Source organism: Plectropomus leopardus, chromosome 6 (genome assembly GCF_026936395.1).
Source record: "Plectropomus leopardus strain MGB_pleo_1.0 chromosome 6, ASM2693639v1, whole genome shotgun sequence".
Taxonomy (NCBI): domain Eukaryota; kingdom Metazoa; phylum Chordata; class Actinopteri; order Perciformes; family Serranidae; genus Plectropomus; species Plectropomus leopardus.
Window position 1 is genome coordinate 3366290 of NC_142181.1, and position 23327 is coordinate 3389616.

A 23327-nucleotide genomic window follows, 5' to 3' on the forward strand; every position below is an offset into this window, starting at 1 on the left:
TCCATCACGTAAACCCTCGTCCAGCAGGTCGCAGCAGCGGCTCAAAAGCCTCCCCATCGTCAAACCCAACCCTCCCATTATAAAGTGTCTCTTCCTCCAACAGAAATACGGCCAATTTCTCTCCCACGCTGTAATATTTGGCATTTTCGCTGAATCACAGACGTATATTTTCCAGGATTTATATGAACCTACCTACACGACCACAGAAGAGCATCCTTTCTATTTCCTGTAACCCACAAGGCCACGCGGTGAGAGCTTCACTCCCACACAGTAAACAGCCACAAGGTGACATTTGTTAACGAATGGCCCAGAGGAAGAGCGCATGTTCACGTCCGCCTTTTTTTTTTTTTTTTCTTACAGGTTGACATTTTATTATTACGACCAGAACCTGAAGTGACACTGAAACGAGCTGGAAATGTCAGAGGCAGAGCGTCTTCTGCTTGTTTCACCCAACTGCAGACTTTCATGTGCTTTAACGTTTGGACAATAACCTCTCTGCTGTATCCCAGCCTTTATCTCTGAAATCATCTGTTACATAGTAATCATGAGCTACTGGCCAAACACACCTCCAGAAAAGCTGTCATTCAGATGAGGCTTAGGTGGTATGTAATAATAATTCAAAATAATAATAATAATCTTTATTTATTGCTTCCCAAATAAAAAGATGTACAGAATAAAAGGTCAGAAACCAATGTAGCCCCCCTCTGCCCCCTTATGACATAACCAAAATTAAGAACATAAAAAATGTTAAAGCACAAAAAAATAAAATATATATGTAAATATAAAGGTGAAAGTTCAATACATTGTCATAAATAAGTAAGTAAAATGTGGATGAGAGAATGAAGCTTCTATAAACAGATAAAATAAGGAGTAAAAAGAAATATGTATAAGCAGATAAAATGCTTATGAAGGAGATTATTTCATATAAAAAAAGGTTAAATGCCAATAAAACAAAGTGCAAATTATCATGGGTAAGACACTAAACCCAAAATTGCTCCTGATGCTGCGCCATCGGAGTGTGAGTGCGTTCGAATGGTTAATGAGTAGCAGGTGGCACCATAGATTGTAGCCTCGGCCACAAGTAGGTGGGTTTACATTACAGATTTGCGCAAAATTAAGCAATATTTTCGAAATGTCAAACACAATTGCAAGATGACTGCGTTTCCACTAAGTGATGTTCTGCAACTTTTCCTCTGGTGATAACATCCCAGTAACCATGGCGATGGATGTTCAAAACATCGGCAGGTTTATTTCTATTGCAGCCACGGCACTAGCTCATTATTTCCAATCCAAGGCCACCTAGGCGTGTTTTAAGAGCGATAATGGAAAGGCGAGCCCCTCATATGTGTGAGCGTCCACATATGAGCAATTTCTGGGAGCTGATAGTCCGCGATTTCACAAAGTAACTGTGGATCCAACTTCCGGATGATCCGCTAAACTTTCTCAGAGTTACGTGATGCAATAACAGCTCTTCTCCTGCTGCATCATGAGGGAGCCAGTTCATACCAACAAGCACATAGACATGATCATGTGACCTAGAGAAGCAAAAAAAGTGTTTCCATTGCAGTTTTGCAAAATATGGCTTTTTCAAATCACCTGAAATACCACCTCATGCAAGCATAAAAACTTTTTTGAGATAAATGGGAGTTGTTTTTCAAAAACGATGTGCTTCCATTGGGCGTATTCTATATTCACAATTTCAATTTGCGCAATTTGAGGATTAATGGAAACCTGACAACTGTCTGAATGTGAACTGTAGTTCATTTAATATTTTGAGACATCAACATATTTTTTGCGTATCACGTTATAGCCTAAAAATATAGCATTATTATTTTAAAGCCATATCGCCCAGAACTATATGTGTCACGAGTACAGTGTAAGTATGACACAGGGACAAAGTCTGACCTTAAGAAATGAGCTGGAAACAACCCTGCCATACCTTTTTTGTCTGGTTTAAATAAGAAAATAAATAACAGCATTACTTTCTCTATAAAGAAACGATTTAAAAGACTGGCATTGGCGGACCGTGTAGCTCTAACAACAGCTCACCTCCGGGAATTTCCTGTAAAATACCAACACACAGAGGAGGACAGTGCCAGGAATTTTCAGCAGTCTGAGGTATTCACTGAACTGAACTGTTTAAAGAGCTGCAACTAAACCTTCGGAAACCACTCGAAAGTATGCTGCCCTTTTGATGGGAGGAATCATTCCTCCTCCAATCTCCGCTTCCTGTTTTCTCCTCCGTCTGCCCCAGACTTTCTTTGCAGAGAATCTGCGATCTAAATGAGAAGGAATACGGCTAACAGATAACCGTGGAGAGAAGGGACGGGCCTTATCGACATCCCCATTACATCTGCTAAGCCCGTTATCTTCCCCGGGTCTCCTCGCCGGGACCAAAGGCTGGGGTCTTTAAGGTCTGATTAGCACTCTATTCCGCAGGATCCCTATTGTTGGATAAAACTCTCAGTTTCTGGCGCTTTAATTAGCTTAAGCAGCTTGGCACTGCCAAAAGCACTTGTGATATTCCATTATTCTAATCCTATTAGTGCGAGCCAAAGACAGACGCGGAGAGAAAGTAACTGAGACTAGACTGGAAGAATCGTTCTTTTTATAGCTAATGAGCATGGTAGAAATATAGAGAGAAATATATATATATATACATATATATATATATATATATATATAGCTCTGTTAGCAGTAGCTACTTGGATTCAGTGAGTGTCGAACAGAGTTGATGCTTTGTGACGGCTCACTCTGTAACTGTTTCCCTCCGTGCACGCGGCTCAGAGGCCGCCGCTGACGGCTGCACGGGTCCGACTGGTCTCATCAGCTCTGCAGGCCGGACTCAGAGCTCGGAGAGGAGGGAGGTCACAGACGGGTCAGTCGCAACAACCGTATGCTGTTGTTTAACCCTTTAAAACCACAGCAAATTGATTGTTTGATTTCCTTCGAAAACATGAGGAGAAGGCGATGAGCAGCTTACTAAAACATGACCCATAAACTATAAATAAGAAGGAAATTAGTAAAAAAAAAAAAAAAAAAAAAAGAAAACAACCTAAAAATAAGCAAAATAAAAAGACAAAATGGTACAAAAAATATTTTTTATATGTCTGTTTTTTTTCTGGAACATATTTTTTTACATAAAATAATAATATATATAAGAATGGTTTTGTTGACATTTTCAAGTTTCTTTGTAACCCACTTCCCTTTTAAAAAAAAAAAAAGAAAAAATTCAGGTAATTTTTTTTCATCTTTTTCTAATTTCTTAAAATTTGTGGACAAGTTGGTCACTACATTTTCCCCCCACGTGTTTTTTTCTTTTCAAAGAGATCAAACCAATTTGTTTCCAAGGGTTTAATAGATTCTGAAAGGTGAACACAGCCCAAGAAAACTGACGGAAATCTGGGTTTCAAAGGCCGAGAAGCTCTCTGTAGGACGAGGCAGCTGAACAGCTGTGTCTATTTGGGCTGAGTACCAAACTACAGTGGTGCTCAAAAATATCAATTCACTTGATACAGTGACTTACGATCAAGTGTGATTCAGTATTGGGCAGATTTGTTCTCTTATAGTTTTTCTAGCCGGAAAATTAAGAGAAAGTATGAGAGAAATTTAAGAGCATGTTGCTGCATGAGGCCCAATATCTCTACAGAAGAAAAATCTTTTCAGGTAAATTATTACAGTACACTATTACAGCATCTTACTGACATAAAAACCTCACCATACATTTCTCCATGTTTATGGAAAAACAACAGACAATAAGCAGGCTCTCATCAATAACCATCTGTCATCCTTCTGTCTCTGAACTGCAACATTAAACCTCTGAGCTTATCGGGATATCAGTAATGTTTAGTGTTCCCTCCTGACTTCCTTCATCACATGCAGCAGCGCCGGTGAATCCGTCTAGCAACGACCGTCTCTGAGGAAACACGACAAAAAAAAAACAAAACAGCAGCGCGAGTGTCTGCAGTATTATTTTGCCCTCTTGTGCTCCGAGGCTCTCTGTTTTTTCCATGTCAGGCAGCCCCAGATGGATCAGTATCAGGTCACAGACTAATTTGAGAAGGTTTTGTTCTCCAATCATACATTTTTGGATTTGATATAATTTGGCACAGTGGTTCTTTCTGTTCTGTAAGTGGGGAGATGTTGGTACAATGAGTGCAGACTACGATCTGTAGTGAGCGTAAAAGGTTCATTTTAAACCTTGTTAATAAATATTGTGAACTCAAGGTCAATTTAATGTCCTTTTTGCAGATTTTAATCTGATCTAATGTCACCAGTTATTAACAAAATTCAACTCATAATCACAGCTGGGTTTTTCTATTTATATAACAACTAAACAATCCATCCAGTAATAAAGACCATGTGGTTGAAAGCTTAAAAAAATTAAGATGTTCTCATCACTTAAAACTATTGTGGTGAACTCAGACTGTACGATTATCATTAAAGGTATAGTTCACCCAAAAATGTAATTTCAAGCATCATCTACTGATCATCTACCACGTCGGGTGAAGTTTTATAATCCACAAAACACTGCCGGAGTTTCACGAGGAAAAGGCGTCGCACTCATCTCCTGAACAATTGAAACAAACAGTGACTTCAAACGACACAAAATACGCAAAAAATGTCTCCATACTGCTTGTCCAAAGTGATCCAAGTGTCCTGAAGCCCAGATGAGCCAAGTTGTTTTTAAAACATCACTGGTGTCACATTTTTAGCCTTGTTATAGCCTGTAGCTCCAAGTGGGGAGCCACGTTCACGTGTGCACACTCGACAATCAACGAGAGCTCACGGTATCTGCACGCCAGTGTTTATGTCGACCTGGAAGCCTCCCCAACACACACAGTAGTTCAAAATCTGACAAAGGGACCTGCTGCGAACTCCAGACGTCTCTCTCTGTGTGGGGGAGGCTTTCAGGTAGCATGTAAACACTGGCCGACAGACACGGAAAAACAAAAAAAAAACATGGCGTGACGTTTTTCAAAACAACTTGGCATGTCGGGGCTTCAGGACACGTGGATTACTTCAGACGAGAAGTATGGACACATTTTGTGGTTTTATTATATAATTTCTTCATGTTTGAGTTAGGGGTCAACCGATATTGTTTTTTCAGGGCCGATACGATACGGATAATTGTTAATGAGACCGATAACCGATTTTGGAACCAATAATCATTTACAATAAAAATGTCAAAATTTGGAATACAACAAACTCCAACGCAAAACTTTGCTTAAATGCTTTTGGCAAAATCATCGACAGCAAGTTCCCAGCAACTTCAAGTGAAAAATTAAAATAAAAATTAATAAATATAAATAGCTCCCTGAGGTTTTACAAAGTAAAAATTCCTACCATGCTGCACTTTGTAATTAATTAATTTTATCTGCAATCATTAAAATAAAATGCCGATACAGATAATGGGCAAAATGTCAAATGTCAGCCCCGATAATCAGACAGGCCAATGATCTGTCGACCCCTGGTTTGAAACCTGGTCACCACTCGCTTCAGTTGTTTGGGAGCTGAGTGCAACGCCTTTTCCCTGGGAAACTCCAACAGTTTTGGGGACTAAAAAACCTTCACCCAGCTTTACATTGGCACGAGGTATCAGATATCAGTTCAAAACATCTCCCAAAGCTGTATTAAAATATATATCTGCCTTGTAACAATATCCGGTTATGAAATTGTTGTGGCTTCAGCTGATGCACAACCTACAACGTCTGCGTCTGGTTATCAGTTAAACCCACTACAGACGATACACTTCCTTTTTACTCGTCGGGAGCGACATCTGATAACATGAGCCTGCATTTACCAAAGCAACGTTTAGCTGCAGCTGTACACGTGAAAACGGCTGGGGGACATAGAGAAAATCAAATATCAAAATATTCTTGACCAAATACCTTAATATCAATATCAATTGTCCAATATAAACACAATAATATTTTTTGGTACAGACTAACTGAGTAAAGGCCAATAATGCAAGGTGGTCAAAGACATTTTTTTACAAACCTGTTAAAATTTTTATTAATCGCATTTCTTCTTGAGATTAATATTACAAAAAAATGTTTACAGGACTTTCAGTCCCGCAGCAACGTTTAACAAAAGCACTGACTGCTCTTGAATTCCTTGTTGCAGAGGGAGAAACCCGATAAACATCCACAAAAGACTAGAAAATTAAATTTCATTCAATTTTCTGTCACGTTCACCGCTCACTGTTCACTATCCAAGCCGACATCATCTGAACTGTGTAGGGCTATAATCAGGCTGATATCGTGTAGTCCGAACCCGATATAAAAGGGACGACAAATTATTATTGTTTATAATGGGCTGCCAGTAGATCTGTTTTATGTCACACTGGAGGTCGACGGTGTCGTTGTGCCTCTTTTGATTTCACTATGTTGGCACGCTGTCTAAGAGAGATAATCATTGGAAAATTATCAAATAATTAGGGAAAATATCAAGAAAATTATATTTATAATTATTATAATGATTTATTTAAAACTAGGTTCAAGAAATTTTCACTGTCATATTTTCATTTATCATTATTATTCATTTATGTTTTACTTTTCTTTTTAATGTTAATTTCAAGTGGGTTTTTTTGGTAGATTTTTAATAATTTATTATACTTATTATTAATATTTTTGGGTAATTTCTAGTTAAGTTACTCATTGCCTTTTTTTCCATATTTTTGTAAGAAATCAAACCAATTCACTCAGGTTTCAAAATGGTTAATTGATGTTAAAATGACGGCGCACAATGGTTACATTGCATGTCTCTCTCAATACTGGACTTATAGATAAGAAAAAAAAATAGGGTCCAGCTCTAAAAATATTCCCTTTAACTCATGATATAAGTGCTGATAGATTTTATAAAATGGAAAATAATAATAAAGGTCTAAAAGAAAAAGGGTCATTGTCTCTGGCTCAAACCTTTGCACATGCCCATCCTCCAGACACAGTCACAGTCGGAGCTGTAAACAAAACCACACCTAGCAACCTCTAAACACTTTGAGGTTAACCTCTTAGTGTGTCTTATTGGACCACATCAGTAATTGGAAATTAGGACTGCTCATTAGTTTTGACCACATCAGCCCCTGGGAATTATTAAAGCTGCTGCATATTTCTTCTACTTCATTAGCTCGGTGGTAAACACTGCCGGCCTGCTGTGTTCGCAGGAAACTGCAGCATATGCATTAACAGATGACAACACAGAGTACACAGACAGATCCCTTAACCTTTAGGGCGCTTTTCATTCTTCATTTTTTTAATAATTTTGGCTGTGTTCATGCATATGGCATACATTTTGGCAAGGTTGTGTAATTTAGTTTAATCCTGGAGCTTCCAGCTCAGCTCCTTCAATAAGTCCAAAATACGTTGTGTAAACAAATTTGTTATTTTCATACTGTTAAGTGCAAAAACTTGCGCCATTTAAACCCATTCAGACTGCAATCTTTGATCCCACAGCCACCAAAGCATAAAAAACATGCAATGTAATTTCTGGGTGTCTTTCTGGGTTTTTGCCTTGGAATTTATAATTTTAAATATTTTACCATATTTTGTATATGGAAAAAATATGTGCTATTTCCACTAGGTGTACTGTCACAATCAATGTCGCTGCTAATCATTGACATATATCTGTGGCCGTGATCATCAAAAACAAAACAAAAAATATATACTTTGCAGGTAGCATATAAAAGTAATTAATTATTTGTGTTTTTGTTTTTAAAACATAGTGGAATCATGACTAAAACCTGTCATTTAAAGGGTTAAAATTCTGAAAATTAATGAATATTTGATATTTATGATTAGGACTGGTGTTGGTTAAAAAAATAAACTCAATAAAAGTAGAAAATCATATTAATGTATCATATTTGTATGTCTGTATGCTTAAAGCTTGATTTTTTAAAGTTTATTTTGAGCTCAGAGCTATAGGAGTGTGTGTAATATTAAAGCGGGGACTAAGAGTTCATCAAGTGTTTGTTATAGAAGAACAGAAAGCGGCAAAGTCAAAGTAGACTGAGTCATTCAAATCATATGTATAAAAATATAAATCTTCAGCTGAAGCTTGGATGAGCAGAAGTTAAAAGCATGTGCGCGATATGCAAATAGCCACTTGAAGCACAGCGAGCTGCATTAAGTTCGTATGATGAACCATCTGATATCAATTATCAGATCACACAAATGCTTCGCAGCCGACCTCTCTTTACAGTCAACTGTTTCTCAAACACTGCGGCTCCAGGCCGCCGTCGGCCCACGCCGACACGCGAGGATGAGGAATGCAAATCTGTCCGAGGCCGCCTGTGAAAAAGGGAGGGAGACGAGATCCAAATCACACTCGCCATCTGCTCGGCTGTCTGTTTGTCTGCTGCCTAACTGAAGTGTCTTCTACACAAACACTGGAGACTAACAATGACAAACATACAGCGCTTCACATTACCGCCAGCCAAATATTGATCTAACGGCTGTTGCACTCGGCACATTATGCTGAGGTGGGAAACTGGCTGCTCACTACATTGCTTGACTGGGCTGTAATACAATGTGGGCTTTAAAAAATGTATGCAGGTGCACGGTAGAAAACGGCTGCTGTCAGTTTTTATGTTTCTGTCTATTGGTGTCTGGTGCAGTTTAACCCTTTGATACCGGGCATCTTGTGTTGCGTTCAGATGCCTGTCTCATGCATTTAAACCTTTGGAAACTGAGAAAATTGGTTTGATTTTTTTAAAAAAACATAACTAAAAAGGCAACATGCAACTACAACAACTACTACAACGTAAAGCTGACAAGAAAACAAACTGAAAATTAGTTTTAAAAAATCAGTAAAATATTTTGTAATATTTTTCTGACTTGTATACATATATACAGTATATATATATATATATATATATATATATATATATATATATATATATATATATATATATATATATACAAATATACAATTTAATTATAAATTACAATTTTTTATATATATACAATTTAATTTAATTTAATTTAATTTAATTTATTTTAAATGTGTTTTAAGATGTTCTGATTGGCTTTTCCATATATATATATATATATATATATATATATATATATATATATATATATATATCAAGCTTTCACTGCAAGACTTCAATATGATAGAGACTGTTTCCGGATCAATACCAAAATTACTCTCAGTCACTCTTAGTTTAACAATATGAGTGAGCACGTCAGTGAGAAAAACAAGCGCTTTTGATGGACGAAACTCTGCCATATGCAATTGGCCCACAGGATTACGTTAAAACTGTTGAAGATGCGTCGCGGCTCCAGCCTCAGCTGATCTTTTGGAGCGATTACAAAACTCACTCACACATCCAAACATGTAAACACTGGGCCCAGGATGAAAAATACTGGAATTCCCCTTTAAAACAGTGTGTCATCCCACTTCATCTCAAAGATGGCTAATAATGCATTTCCCAAAAACAGGGAACTAGTCTATGCTCCCAAATCCCAAAATGAAGATTACTTTGTTAAGTCAACTGTCCAAAAAGCCAAAGGCCCTCCATTTACAACATACCAAACTGGAAAAAAACAAGGAATATTCTGTCAGTTGACTAATCAATAAATCATATAATTGTTTCGCCTCATATTTAACCTCTTATAAAGGTCATAATCAACATTGGCTAAAGATAACAGTTTAGTCAAAATGAGATCATTGACCAAACGCGTTAAAAACATCGGCGCTCTTACCCGTGTGGTGGTGGCGAACAGGTACTTGTCTCGGAGCTGGAAGCTGTCCACCTGCTCCAGAATCACTCTGCGGTTCTGTTCGCTCTGGAAGAAGTCGGTGCTGCTGAGTATAGTGGAGACTCCCTGGGGTTCGTGTCTCTGCACCAGCACGGTGGTGGGGGGGTCGTAGGGCTCCACGCCCCTGTGACGGGGGAGAAAAGAGCGGCGTGTGAGGGAGGAAGGGTGAAGATCGGAGAACATAAGAACCATTTTGTTAGACAAGAACTCCTGAAATAACATAAATACAGCCTTTATGGATGCCAAAACATAACTTCATAAATCCCATAAATTCTGTCGCATCTCCTGTCTTTATGGGCCTGCAGTTTATATGTCTCATCACCAAAGTGATTCTCTGCAGCTGTCTCAATTCAGGATAAATATTGCTGTCCTCTGTCTTGGTCTTGTCTTTTTATTGAGGTTATGACTGGGAGATAATTCAATACCAGGGGTCGACAGATTGGGGCCAATATTTGGCATATTTGCCGATTTTATTTCAATGATCGCCAATAAAATTAATTAATTAATCCTTGAGTCCACTTAAATGCTTAAGAACTTCGCTCATGGTGTTCTTGAGATATTTCGTTCACGAGGTCGTGACATACAACATCGCAGGGACCTTTGACCTGTGACCACCAAAATCTAATCAGCTCATATTTGAGTCCAAGCAGATTTTGTGTTAAATCTGAAGACCTATGGCGTTCTTGAGATATCGTGTTCGCGAAAATAGGAAGACGGATGGATGGACGGACTGACCAGCAACCTCAAAACATAATGACATCTGCCTCGACTATGGCGGCGCAGAGGCATGAGTCAATGGTACAAGCCTGTACATAAAAACTTTAAGGTAAACTGTGTCTACCATTGTCCATTTTGGCAAGAAACATCCAGTCATGGAGTTCAAAATTCTGTTTTGTTGTCGAGTCACAGCAATCACAAGCTGAAGAAGACAGTGTTGAGAGCACTAAAAACACAATATGCTGCGAAAAATCAATCTGCTTTAAATTTGGGTCACTAGTTGATTTAGTAACCATGGAGCTGTGTTTTGTTCTCAACTGCAATCACGCAGCCTTTTGAATTCTACCATTTACCTCTCCCTCCGCTCCTCACAAAGTCCCATGTGTTTTTTTAATGCAGTGCCTTTGTCTAAACGCCCACTAAGGGTCAAAATGTGGGTCCTTTTCTGCATTTTTAATCCATCTATACCAAAGTGGTTCGACCCAGCCTTCTGATGGAGAGACAAATTGGGCGTAACTGCCATCCTTGGAGCTCTTTTCTCCCAGCAGCAGGTCTAAAATGGCCCAGTTATCAAGTTTCAAAGTCAAATCCAGTCAAAAACTTTTGATGTTATTGATATTTCCCAACGGCCACGCGCTGGGTTCAGTGGTTAGCAGTGTCACCTCACAGCAATCACACCGCTGTTCTTTCAGTGTTTGCATTGACACTCTGTGGTACGTTTCCTCACAAATTTGTATTTTTCTTTAAGGGAATTTGAACTTAAGACTAAAAACTAAACACAGCTGAAAATATCTTTGTCTTTTTGTCATCCAATGATATCTAGCATATCCTCCTATCCCAGGTGTCTTCCTTTTAACGTCTCATTTAAGATTTAAGCGTGGAGATCTTTAATCAACGTCTTCAGAGGTGACGGTCCAAATAATGTGTACTAAATTCTCCATCTGGTCTGATGCTACTGATATGCATAATTGTCTTTCTTGGCTTCGTGTTGAGAAAACACTTTCTGTAAACTTACTTCTATATTTCCATAAAGTGATTCAGACTCAAACACATCTTATTTAACAGGATAATTTATTGTTCTGACACTCTAGAAGAGCCAGCAGAGGGCAGGTGATCCTGTCCTGTCCAAAACCAAATTATTTAAAAGAAACTGTCTATTACAGGTTTAATGCACCATGGAACAGTCTCCCACATAATATAACTTCAATCGGGGGAAAAGTCGGTTTTAAAAAGAAATAAAGTTCTTACGCATACATGAATTAATAAGGTTTTTGTTGTTTTGGTTGGTTTTTTTTTTTATTTGTTTGTTTTCGTCATGATTGCAAATGGTTATAGTTGTTTTTTTTGTCTAGTTTAGACCGACGATGTTTCTGACACAATGTATTTTCCTCTTTGAGCAGCTGTGGTGTGTTGATTGGTTTTTGGGCATTTATTTTTTCAGCCATTTTTTTTTTTTTGATTGATTATTTTATGATGACTTTTCAGTAAAATAGTTAAGAACAAGACTTGATTTTGTTTTTTTATTTAAACTGGTTAATTCATTGGTGAATTAATGTTAATTATCTTTTGGTTGCTATTGTTAAAGCAGTTGTATTTTTGTATTATTATTATTATTATTTACTTATTTTATTTATGTAATTGATTCGTATTATTATACATTTTTATTACTGTTATGTTGTCTTGGAACCCAGTAAGACTATCTTGTTGCCTCGGCATCAGCTAAAGCAGATCCTTATAATAAATAAAATAAAAACAAAAATAAACCTCAAACAACTGAAATATTCTGGATGTAACTGAGCTGTTTCTTAGGCTTTCCACCCTGACAAAGAATCCTTGTCATTTTTTCGCTACAAACAATGGCAACATTTCAAAATAATAAATGTCAGCACATAAAAACAGACATCGACATGTTCCAAAACAAAAATATCCGTCAGCGGGTCAACCTTGAAAAACAGCGTGGTCAAACTATTTGTGGCCACAAGTGACGGCAAGGGTGCTCCAAAACCGTGGCACGGAGAGTCAGCCAGGATGAATGGAGGAGGTTCACAGGGTCTTATCGTCTGCCTTCCAAATCAGCGTGTTTCCCTCCAGAGTCTCGAGAGCTAAACAGAGAGCGCAGTGTCTCGGCTCGGCTCTGCCTCTGTGGCATCCTTTCAAAGGTCCCTGTTCAACGGATGGACGCTGTCTGGGCTGAGAGTGTGGAGGGCTATTCACAGTCTGTCTCTGCGCCTTCATTGAATTCATCTCTGCCCTTTCTAAACGCTTCCTAAACGCCCGTCCTCCTCTGTTTTGGCAGCTTCTCATTTCTGACAGTTCTGTTTTTCATTCGATTGGGATTTCCCTGAAATGTTTTTGAAGGAAAAAAACACCCTTTTTGGACAGAAATGTCCACATTCAAGTTTCCAATAAATGGGACTATTTTTAGGCCAAATATTAACGGCTTCTCCAAAATGAAAGAAAAAAGATATATAAGTCATAATAACTGAGGTGAACAGTTCTTAATTAAAGTTTTTATTTATCAATCATCTATTTTATCAATAAGGTTGTCACTGTTCAAATTTGATTCAATAAATACAAATTCAAATTATTTTAAACACAACCCAAAAAGTGTGATCCTGAACTGTTTACAGAATTCAAAAAGGTGCTGTCCAGAGAAAACATCTTTGGAAAAGGTAACTTTGTAAAATCAGAGAGTAACATCATGAGGCAAAGTCACAGAGTATCGTCACAAGGTAAGGTCATGAGATAATGGCACTAAGGAGGGTCGCGAGGTAAGGTCAGTAAGTAAAATCAGAAAGTAACGTCTCAAGCAAAGTAACAAGATAACAACACGTGGTAAAATCACAAGGTAATGACACAAGGTAACGTCACAAGGTAACATCACAAGGTAACGACACAAGGTAACATCACAAGGTAACGACACAAGGTAACGTCACAAGGTAACGACACAAGGTAACGACACAAGGTAACGTCACAAGGTAACGACACAAGGTAAGGACACAAGGTAACGTCACAAGGTAACGACACAAAGTAACGACACAAGGTAACGTCACAAGGTAACGTCACAAGGTAACGTCACAACTAAAGTTACAAGGTAACGTCAAAGTAAAGTAATGTACAAGGTAGCGTCACAAGGTAGCATCACGATATAACGTCACGAGGTAGCGTCACGAGATAACGTCACGAGGCAGCGTCACGAGTTAGCGTCACGAGGCAGCGTCACGAGGTAGCGTCACGAGGTAGCGTCACGAGTTAGCGTCACGAGTTAGCGTCACGAGTTAGCGTCACGAGTTAGCGTCACGAGTTAGCGTCACGAGTTAGCGTCACGAGGTAGCGTCAACGTGATAAGTAGCATTACATGGTAATCACAAGGTAACATCAGTAAGTAAGTCAGAGAGTAACTTCACAAGCTAAGGTCACAATGTAACGTCTTAAAGCAATGTGATAAGGCAACGTCACAAGCTAGCGTCACATAACGATGTTACAAGCTAACGTCACAGTAAGACATGATGCATTTTGCAAAGTAAGAAGACAGCCTCATCTTTAGCCTCATCTTTAGCTGATGGTTTGGTGTCACAGTTATCTGTTAAGCATTGCTTTCTAGTTTTCTCAAAAAACTGTGTTATTTTAAATAACAATAATTACCTGGTTAACTTATAAGACAACATACACAGAGCAGATCAAAGTGACAAGAATCAGCCGTTTGCACTCATAATCTGGAGACCGTAGATTTAATTAGATCAATACAGACTAAACCTTTTCCCCCAAATTTGTACAGAAAGTCAAACTTTTGATTAAAAAAACCACAGCCCTTACAGTCAACTTGTCATTTCTTCTGTTTCACGAAACAAGAAAAACCTACAAAAGGCAATTTTGTCTTGCTTAGGTGTATTTACTCTTTTCTTCTCTTGAGCCCTGACATTTCATCCTTCCATTTTCATGTGTTTTCTTGTTAACCTTTCCCCTCTGCTCCATCTTTTCCCTCTGTTCCCTTTGTTTCTTTCAATGCATTTAAAATCACTCTGTCTGCAGGATTTGTATCATTGTCTGTAATCCATATGGAAAAAGAGATTGTACTTCTCATTGTATGCACAGAGGATTTCACTCAGTCTGTCTCCGAGCAGAGAGATCAGGGGATTAGGAGTTGGGTGGGGGACCGCCCAATCAGATTGGGTTGGTTTTAAATGCATCCAGAAGCAGACTGAGAGTCAGGCTTCAGTCTCTTTGGCTTTCGACGCCTTCAGGGAGATCTGCATAACAACAGTAGTGCCCCTTACTAAAGCCAGAACAAACCGGATTAGATCCAAATTGGATGGAGCCACAGGGGGTAGTTTAAGACCAATCTTTATTTGCGCTGGCTTTGTCCTCAGATAATTTGCAGTTACTCTTAGCTGGTGTACCACTGCATTGGTGTAGCTTTAACATACTTTATCAAAACTTACAGGATGACAAAACTAAAAATGCTGTGAAAAGGGATCACAGTTGAGCTGCAGTAAGTGTACTTGGTAGATGAAGAACATCTGAAGTACACAGTTAAGTTTTGTTGCTAAAATGCTCAACAGGCTGGCCAAAAAGACTAAATTTCATAACCTGATGCATCATTAGTCAATGCAAAGGGACAAGCAGACACCAAATAGCAAATTGAAAGGAAGATGCGTTCACACAAGTTTGAATTTTGGCACAAAATCAAAGCTCCTGAAGCTTCATGACGTCAATTTGTAAATGCACAGAGACTTTAAAAAGAGCCATTGCCTTGCATTAAATGTGCTGTGAGCTAAAGACTTTATTTTTGGTTATTGGGGTTGTGGACATGGTCAAGAATGACTTAGTTTCACTCAATTTTACTTTATCTCATAATGGATATTGTCTGTCAGGCAGATGATGGGGAGGACAAATATATAAAGAGAACAAATATATCTGCTGAGGTAATAAACGAGTGTTCTTGCAAGTGATACTATAAGTAAAACTTTTGCTATTATATAATCTACCTTGTACCTTGTATACCTTGTATTATAGCCATATTTTTGAATGTTTTGATAGCAGTTCGGCACGCTGAACTGCTAATTCTGTCAAACACACCATGATCAACTGCACCACACCACAGACTGTAGGTGGATCGTAGCTGCTGCTGCAGGAGTGTGAGCTCTGTGCCAGGGACAACTGTGAAAGTCCACAGAGTGACAGGGCTAACTGTCAGCATTACACGGCTAACAACATCTAATGGCTATTATTTAATCTAACAACAGAGTCAAGCTGTTTCGGTGTTGGTGTGAGTTTGTTCGGACCGTTTATCAGCTTCGTGTTGGATGTTAGCCACTGCTGCTGTGTTAGCTTGTACTTAGAATTAAACTGTTTTCATTGTTTACTTGTAAAATGACAATTGCTTTCTTTGTTTTGAAACCAGCTGGAATTTAAGTTGCGTCCCCTTCTTACTAATAAGAAAACCTGCTTTCAGGACTTTTTCTTAAACTGTTGGCTTGAAATAAAAAAGTTCAAATGTTTCTTTCATGATTACACCAGCTAATTTCTCTTTTTCAAATAATATCCTTTTAATGCTTACACTAAAAATGATACTACATTTTAATTATTTGACCTCAAATGACACCATTGCTCTAAGTAATTAAAATGTAACCACGATTCAGAAGTAGGGCATTTTGATCAATTTACAGTGTTTGCACACAATTTTCAAATTCATCAGATTAATCCTCAGATTTTAAATATCTAGTATGTTCTGTTTACTGTAACTGAGATGATCTGTTTTTATTACAGACACGCATAAACATCGGAATATGAGCTTCAGTCAACAAAGTTTGCCCTAAATACCTTTTGTAAGAATAAGGAAGTGTTGTTATCAACACTGATGTTCTCGTATATAAAAAAAAAAGCTTCCTGTGTTTTCCACTGTATCAGTATTCAAGTGCCTTTCAATTCGACAATATACTGAACATGATCTAGGCAAGGTGTGTCGGAGGGTGTGCGCAGGCTCACTGTGCGTGTTATCTTTATATCAGTGACAGAATACCGTCAACACAAAAAAGTAATTTAGCTTGGGTGCCGCAGCGGGGGCAACCAGCAGCTACATGTGAGCTGTCTAAAAACGCTTCCATCTCGCTCGGACCGGAGGAGACGCAGAGAAAAAAAGGAGGACAAATTGATTCAGCTGAATACTCATTAATCATCACGCAGACATCAGAGTGGTCTGACAGAAGGAGTGTTGTTCAGTGCTGTTTCCTCATTTCCCCTCAGCGCTTGTTTTTTACAGTCTTGAGCGCTGCCTTGTACGCCGACTGCTTTCATTTAGATTTAAAGTAACAGACGCAGACTGCTGAAGCTCTGGCATGGAAAAAGGGATATGCAATCACTGATCCCATTGTCAGGCTGTTGGAAACGGTCCAGTTCAAAAGGCTTTCAATGCCAGACCTCTTCTACACCAACGCTATTAATTAATTAGCTTTTGTCAAACGGGGTTAAAGGAGACTATAAATCAGCTATTTTGATTAAAGGCAGGAGTAATCTCTTCCATGTTCTGAGGCAAATGCTATTGGTCTATTCATGTTGGAAGACAACTCAATCCAGAGCTGACAAACCAGGTTTGACTGCAGTGAGTCATGTAGTGTTTTGTAAAGAGTAAATAATCCACAGAACAAGTAGTTAATCCACAAATCTTAACAATGATCAGCCCCATGAGGACAAAGAGCTGCACTGTTAACATTTTACACAGTCATACTTGTATTTACGTTCACATTTTTAAGCAGAACGTAAATATTGGATGACTCACACTGCGTTTTGTCATGTTTCCAAAAGTACCATTTGTCCTGCCTGAACTCTTTATTATAATGAGTAACGCCAATTTGGAGCCAAATGTATTCATTCTCAAAAGACAGTGTGGAGGGGTCAAAACTAATGCTTAGAGAAATCTTCCTCAGTCTTCAGATAAAAGCAGTGTTCATTCAGCCCTGCCTGTCAGCGGGCTATCTGTCTGAGTGACGAGATGTAGCATCAACCAGCCAGCTTAGGGCGCTGGACAACAGTAAACATTTAATAATCACCCGAAGGGCCCTGACAAACCACGCTGACTTCAAACAACTGCCAAAAATAAAGACGTGTCACCTCGTGTCACCTTCACTTCAAAAGATGCACTTAAAGGCAACAGAGACAACACGACAATGGCAGAAAGGCCACCTCCCACCTCCATATATATGTGTGTGTGTGTGTGTGTGTGTGTGTGTGTGTGTGTTTGTATGTTGAAATGTCCTCTAAACTACTAAAATATAAAATTATTACATGACCTACAGTTAAAAAAAAAGTAGCTGCTGCCATAAAATAAAGTCACATAAACTTATAATAGTTTAATAAAATACTGTTATAATGAAAAATAAAGTATAAAGTTAAATAAAGAACTAAGTACTATCATAGTTTAGTTAAGTTTAGTTATAATTAAACAACTCAAAGCAGAACCGATGGTGCTTTTATTTTGAAGGACCCGGCTCATCTCTTTTTGCTGCAGACTTAAAGCTTCCTGTCAACAGCTGGATGTTAGCAGAGAGTTAAACTAACACACGCCTCTTCTGCTCACTCTACGGCAACTGCCACTCATTAAGTTTGACTGTTACTGGGGAGCCATTTAACTTGATGACTTACTCACTGTAAGCTGGAAACAAACCAACAGCTCTCCAGTTCATATATTAATAATATCTGTAAACAGCAGTGGTGCTCCATGGTCGCAAAATGTGACTAAACAGTCACAGTCTGGAGCTCTGCAAAAGCCCTGTTTTGTATGTGTGTCTGTGAGAGGCAAAGAGCTATAGAGGAGAGAGAAGGAACCCAAACGCGGGTGGCTTATAAAAACAACGTGACAATTTGTACTCGTTCACGATATAGTCACTTTATATATCGCATGTGGAACAAACCTCAATAACTTGAGTACACACCCCTAATCTGAAGCTGCTCGCTGATCATATAGACTAATTTTTTCATAAGATTTTTTTTAAAACGTGGCTACACAGTTCTCCAACAGGTAAAAATTATACAAAAATGTGTGGAAAAAAACAGCTTCCAAACCCTGTATCCTGCAAAAACTGATCAGACCGGCCTATGTGACGCCTGATGTATTTGGGCCATTACACACACCCGTCTGCACTTCTGCTGATGAGGTGTGAGATGGTGAGAAGCCTTCACTCCAGGGCTTCAGTGTAGGGAAAAACTGATTGATGTCAGGCTTTGACATTTATTTTCATAGTGATGCACAGATTAAATTTAAACAGCACACAGAGGAGTTCTCACTGTGATCCAACATCTTCTGGATCACCTTTGATCTCCTGTGCTGCCAAAGCCGAGCGAGTTTGTTTCTACTCGACTTCTGTGCTGCTGCTCAAGAGCTACAGGAGAAGAACTGGAGGGCAGAATCAGGTCTTGTATAAAATACAATTTATTTTTAATCCAGTTCACCGTGAAGGCCGCCTGCATGGTAGGTTAAACAAAAAAAATACTTTCAAGGACCTGAATTTTCTTATTCAGTGATGAAATCCTACATTACCACTGTATGCGCTGCAGAGATATTTAACATTTTCTTTTTTCTCTGTGCTCTTCTGACAGCATTTGTTTGATACCGTGGCGTATATTACAAAAAACGCGTTTGATAAACATAATGATCAACTTGGGCAAGAAATGTCCTGCAAACTGCAAAAAAATAGTAAAAGGTCAAATATCAAATAAAGGCAAAAAGGCTAAAAAAATAATATTAAAAAGAAAAAACAAGGACATTATCTGAAAATTAGCTAAGGGGATTATTAGATATTAGCCTATCAAAAAACAAGATAAAAATGTCCAGAAACTATATTTATAATTATCTTAATTAAAATTTTGTTACAGGAAAAAAATACATATTTTCAGGTAATTGTCTTGTAACTTTTTACTAATTTCTAGCTATTTTTTTGAGCCATTTCTTGTGAAGTTGCTTGTAGCTCTCCAGTGTTTCAAGCCAGTTTGCTCCAGTTTTAAAGGGTTAATCTAGTGAATAGCTGTATTAGTACTGTTGTGTCTAAACATTAAAGCTTCTCAAATAAGATTTTGGCAATAACGCGGTAGTCTAATGGAAAAAATACAGGAATAGAAATAGTAGAATAGAAACAGTATTTCTGTGGTTTCTTGAGACGGTGTTTCATTGATTCTCACGCTCAGCAGAACACTCATGGCGATAACTGCAGATCTGACAAACGTGCTTTCCAAAAAGAAAAATGTTATCATTAACCCCATTATTGCTGTAGCAACAGTCATCTCAGATCATAAAGTATGCATCACATACGTGGTAGTCATGCCACTGTTAACAGCTCACACACACACCCACACACACACACACACACACACACAGAAAGAAACTGACAAAGTGAAAGTAAACACGAACCACAGCAGCCTTCAGGTCGAGTCCTGTTCAGTAACTCAAACAATGAACCCTTTTACTCGCCCTTCCCAAAAGATAAACACAGTCTATACCCGCTGTAAATATGAGCCTTGCTGACGGTACTCTCATCTGTGTACCATTAATGGAAAATAAAGCGAATAAAACTGCCCTGGTTTGTATTTTCAAGGTTTCTCTCGGCGCAAACAACACGTAGTTCCCACCGAGCGATCTGATTGGTCGACACAACATTTAAAACGTGCTCAAATATGCACGACAGCACACCTTCCTCATCACTAAGAAAATTAATTTCCCTTTTTTAATCACTGCACTCTAAGAAATCATGTTTTTCATGACATTTCAGGGAGGGGACGAGGGGTATTTTAGGATAATATTGACGGAGATCAACATCTCTTCATCAAAAAGTAAAATTTCTGTATTGTAAATAGCAGCTGACCAAACGAAAAGTAACAAACCGACTCACTCATGGTGTAAAATATAAACTGACACAAAGATGACAATAACCAGCATAAACCGCCATATTCTGAACAGACACATTAGAAACTCTGACAAAAAGTGACATTCGTATGAACATAAAACAGCAGATCGTTTTCCAGTTATTAGTCAGACTTTTGTATTTCCATGGAAACGGAGATAGCAGTCGCAAAAAGCTTTTTTTATTTTGAGAGCTAATTGTCCCAGAAAATGAATTAATTTAATTTTGATATTTTTTATTTTGTTGGTAATTGATCTTGTTTTTTAATTGCCAATGGGTGAACAGATTATAATGTAACTTAAAACTGACATCTTGCTGATTTTTATACTTTTGTTAAAATATCTTGTTGTTAAGTTTGTCTGTAAGTCAGAAAGCTTTTAAGAGAAAGATCACAGTCTGAGTTAAAATAAAAACATTTTTTCCAGAAAGCATTTTCTATCAGAATGAACCAGTTTTAATTATTTGAAATTATTTAAATGTTTTTATCTTTTTTGGCCAAAAGCAAAAGAAATGGCAGCTTCATCTGTAATCGACTGTGTTAAAAAAGCATTTAATATCAGCTCATTATCGAACGTCGGCCCCTACATCGACTCAAATCAAAAACGTACTGTGGCAAACTTTGTAATATTGGCAAATATCATATTGTTGTCCAAAATATCAATATAATTTTCATGATGAAATCACTGATTTACACCCATAGTATCTGGGCCATTTTGGACAAGGAGTTTTGGGAATTATCGTCTCCCGAAACTGCTGAATTATTGTAAAAGACATTGAGTATTTGCTAGAAAAAATTTTTTTTAGAGGTACTGACCGAACTGGTATTTTCTGGAAGGCTGTATTTACTCATTCCTGTGTATACTGCATCACTGAAGGCTGCACACAGTGGAGGATATTTGTCACATTGAGTACATACACCCTTCACTGCATACTGTACTTGTCGTGAGCCGAGACAGCGGTTGTCTTACCAAAAGTAGGTCTTCACGTGCTCTTGGATCAACACCCATGTCTCCCCAAAGTCGTCTGATTTCCACAGCTACAAGAGGGGAGAGACACGGTGTAAGGAGAGGGAGGAGGAGGAGGGGGAGAAGGAGAAGAAGTAGAAGAAGAAGAAGAGGGGGATGGTGCACTGTAAAAATGTAGGTCACGCTCATTCCTTCGTTTTGGCTCTTGCACATGTCACAAGGAGAACACTGGAGAGCCGTTTTCCACTATTGTGCTTGAACTCGAGACGAGAAAACCAAAAACGCTTCCATGCACACAAAAAAACCCCCAAAGCAACCAACAGCCTCCTCTCTGGATCATTATTGTACATGAAGTACTTTATTACACGAGTGTGGAACATTTGATAGCAGCTCAGGAGGTGCAACAAATCTTCAACTCAAGATTTTCCAACTTGTCAAAACTGTTGGGAAATAAGCCAGTGGAAACGAGAACCTGAACAGGAATCGACTTATTCTACCATACTCACATACCATAATCTTATGTAAACGGAGCAAAAATTTAAATGCAGCACATCTGTTTTTGCTCCCATTTTTCACAGGTTTAAGTTAAAGATCTAAGACTTTTTTTAATGCAGCCGAGAGATATATTTCTCTCAAATTATGGGCACAAATTTGTTAAAATCTGTCAGTGAGCACTTGCACACACTGCACAAGTTTCAACCTCATCATTTATGATGTGTGCACGTTGTGTGCAGGTGTATACACATATACACAATATATTTATTAAATATGAATATGCATGTGTGTATATGCAAGTGTACGAATATTTGTTCGTGATGGAGCTCACGAATTAACTGACAAGCTGAGAAGGTGTAAGAAACAATAAGTTTATGCTTCCTCATCCTTTTCGAGCCTGTAAGTTGGGATTTCTTGTTGCTTGTTTGAATCGTATTGGTTGTCATCAGTTTTTGCTTTTTCCTTTTTTATTTTTCTGTTTGTTTGTTTTACAAGTTCGAAATGAATGAATATCTATCTTTCTATTTAAAGCCTCGGAAAACACATTGACGGCGAACCCTCATTTTTAACAGTGCCGAGGTGCACACTACAGACAATTATTAAACAGGAAAATACAAGGCTTTTACAATGAAAATAAAAACTAAAAATAAACAAACAAATCTAAAAACAATGGCAGTTAAAATCACACACAAAGTTTGAAAGATGTTAAAAGTTTTGCCATTGGCATGCTGACAGCAGGAAAGTCCAACCGAGCTGCCGCCTGCTAACTTGATGTACTTTTCACAACTATAAGAAATGCCTAATGTCGTTTTCCTGAATTCGGCGGATCATCCAACCAGCCTGACAACCACAAAAGTCGATTATGATGATAAACTGCTGTCAGGTAAAGATCACGGTGAAGGCGATCCACAAACCTTAAGAAACCATCTCACCAAAGACCATCATCCTCTCCAGGGTCTTGACCTGACAGCAGTTCGTCATCATATCCGATTTTTGTGGTCGTGAGGCTGGTTGGATGTACAGCCAAATTCAGAGCAATGATACTGGAGACGGCTTAAAGTCGCGAAATGAACGTTCAGTTCATAATCAACGGCTGTGGTGGACATTCCTGCAGCATGACGATGCTACGCTCACTTAAAACTTGTAACATCTGCTGCATTGTGTTGTGTGACCAAACTGCACATCTTTAAGTGTCCAATTTAGGGGTTAATTGAAAGATCGGATCATGAAACAATGATCAGAGGATGAAGCTGGAGCTGCAGGTGGAGCACTTACCTGTTTGCTCGGGTGAGAGCTGTCGTAGCCGAGCACCAGGTTGGATCGTCGGCTGTGGAGCAGCAGGTCTGTCGGTTTGAAGGGCAGCGAGAAGCCCTGGACGCTCTTGCAGAAGTCAAAGGTGTTCCACACATAGTTATTGGTGGAGTCCACGAACAAGTACTGAGAAGAAGAAGAAGACACACACTCAAGAACAATACATACCACTTCTGGATGCATTT

General features: G+C 38.5%; 1 protein-coding gene across 1 annotated transcript in view; it reads right to left on the reverse strand.

Moving 5' to 3' along the window:
• Window positions 1-23327, reverse strand: part of sorl1 (sortilin-related receptor, L(DLR class) A repeats containing) — a 112400-nt gene that overhangs the window by 59142 nt on the left and 29931 nt on the right. The window contains exons 4-6 of the mRNA XM_088078498.1: window positions 23107-23268; window positions 21340-21407; window positions 9705-9885 (exon numbers count right to left, since the gene is read on the reverse strand). Coding sequence (XP_087934624.1) covers window positions 9705-9885; window positions 21340-21407; window positions 23107-23268 — 411 coding nt within the window. The remainder of the gene's footprint in view (window positions 1-9704; window positions 9886-21339; window positions 21408-23106; window positions 23269-23327) is intronic.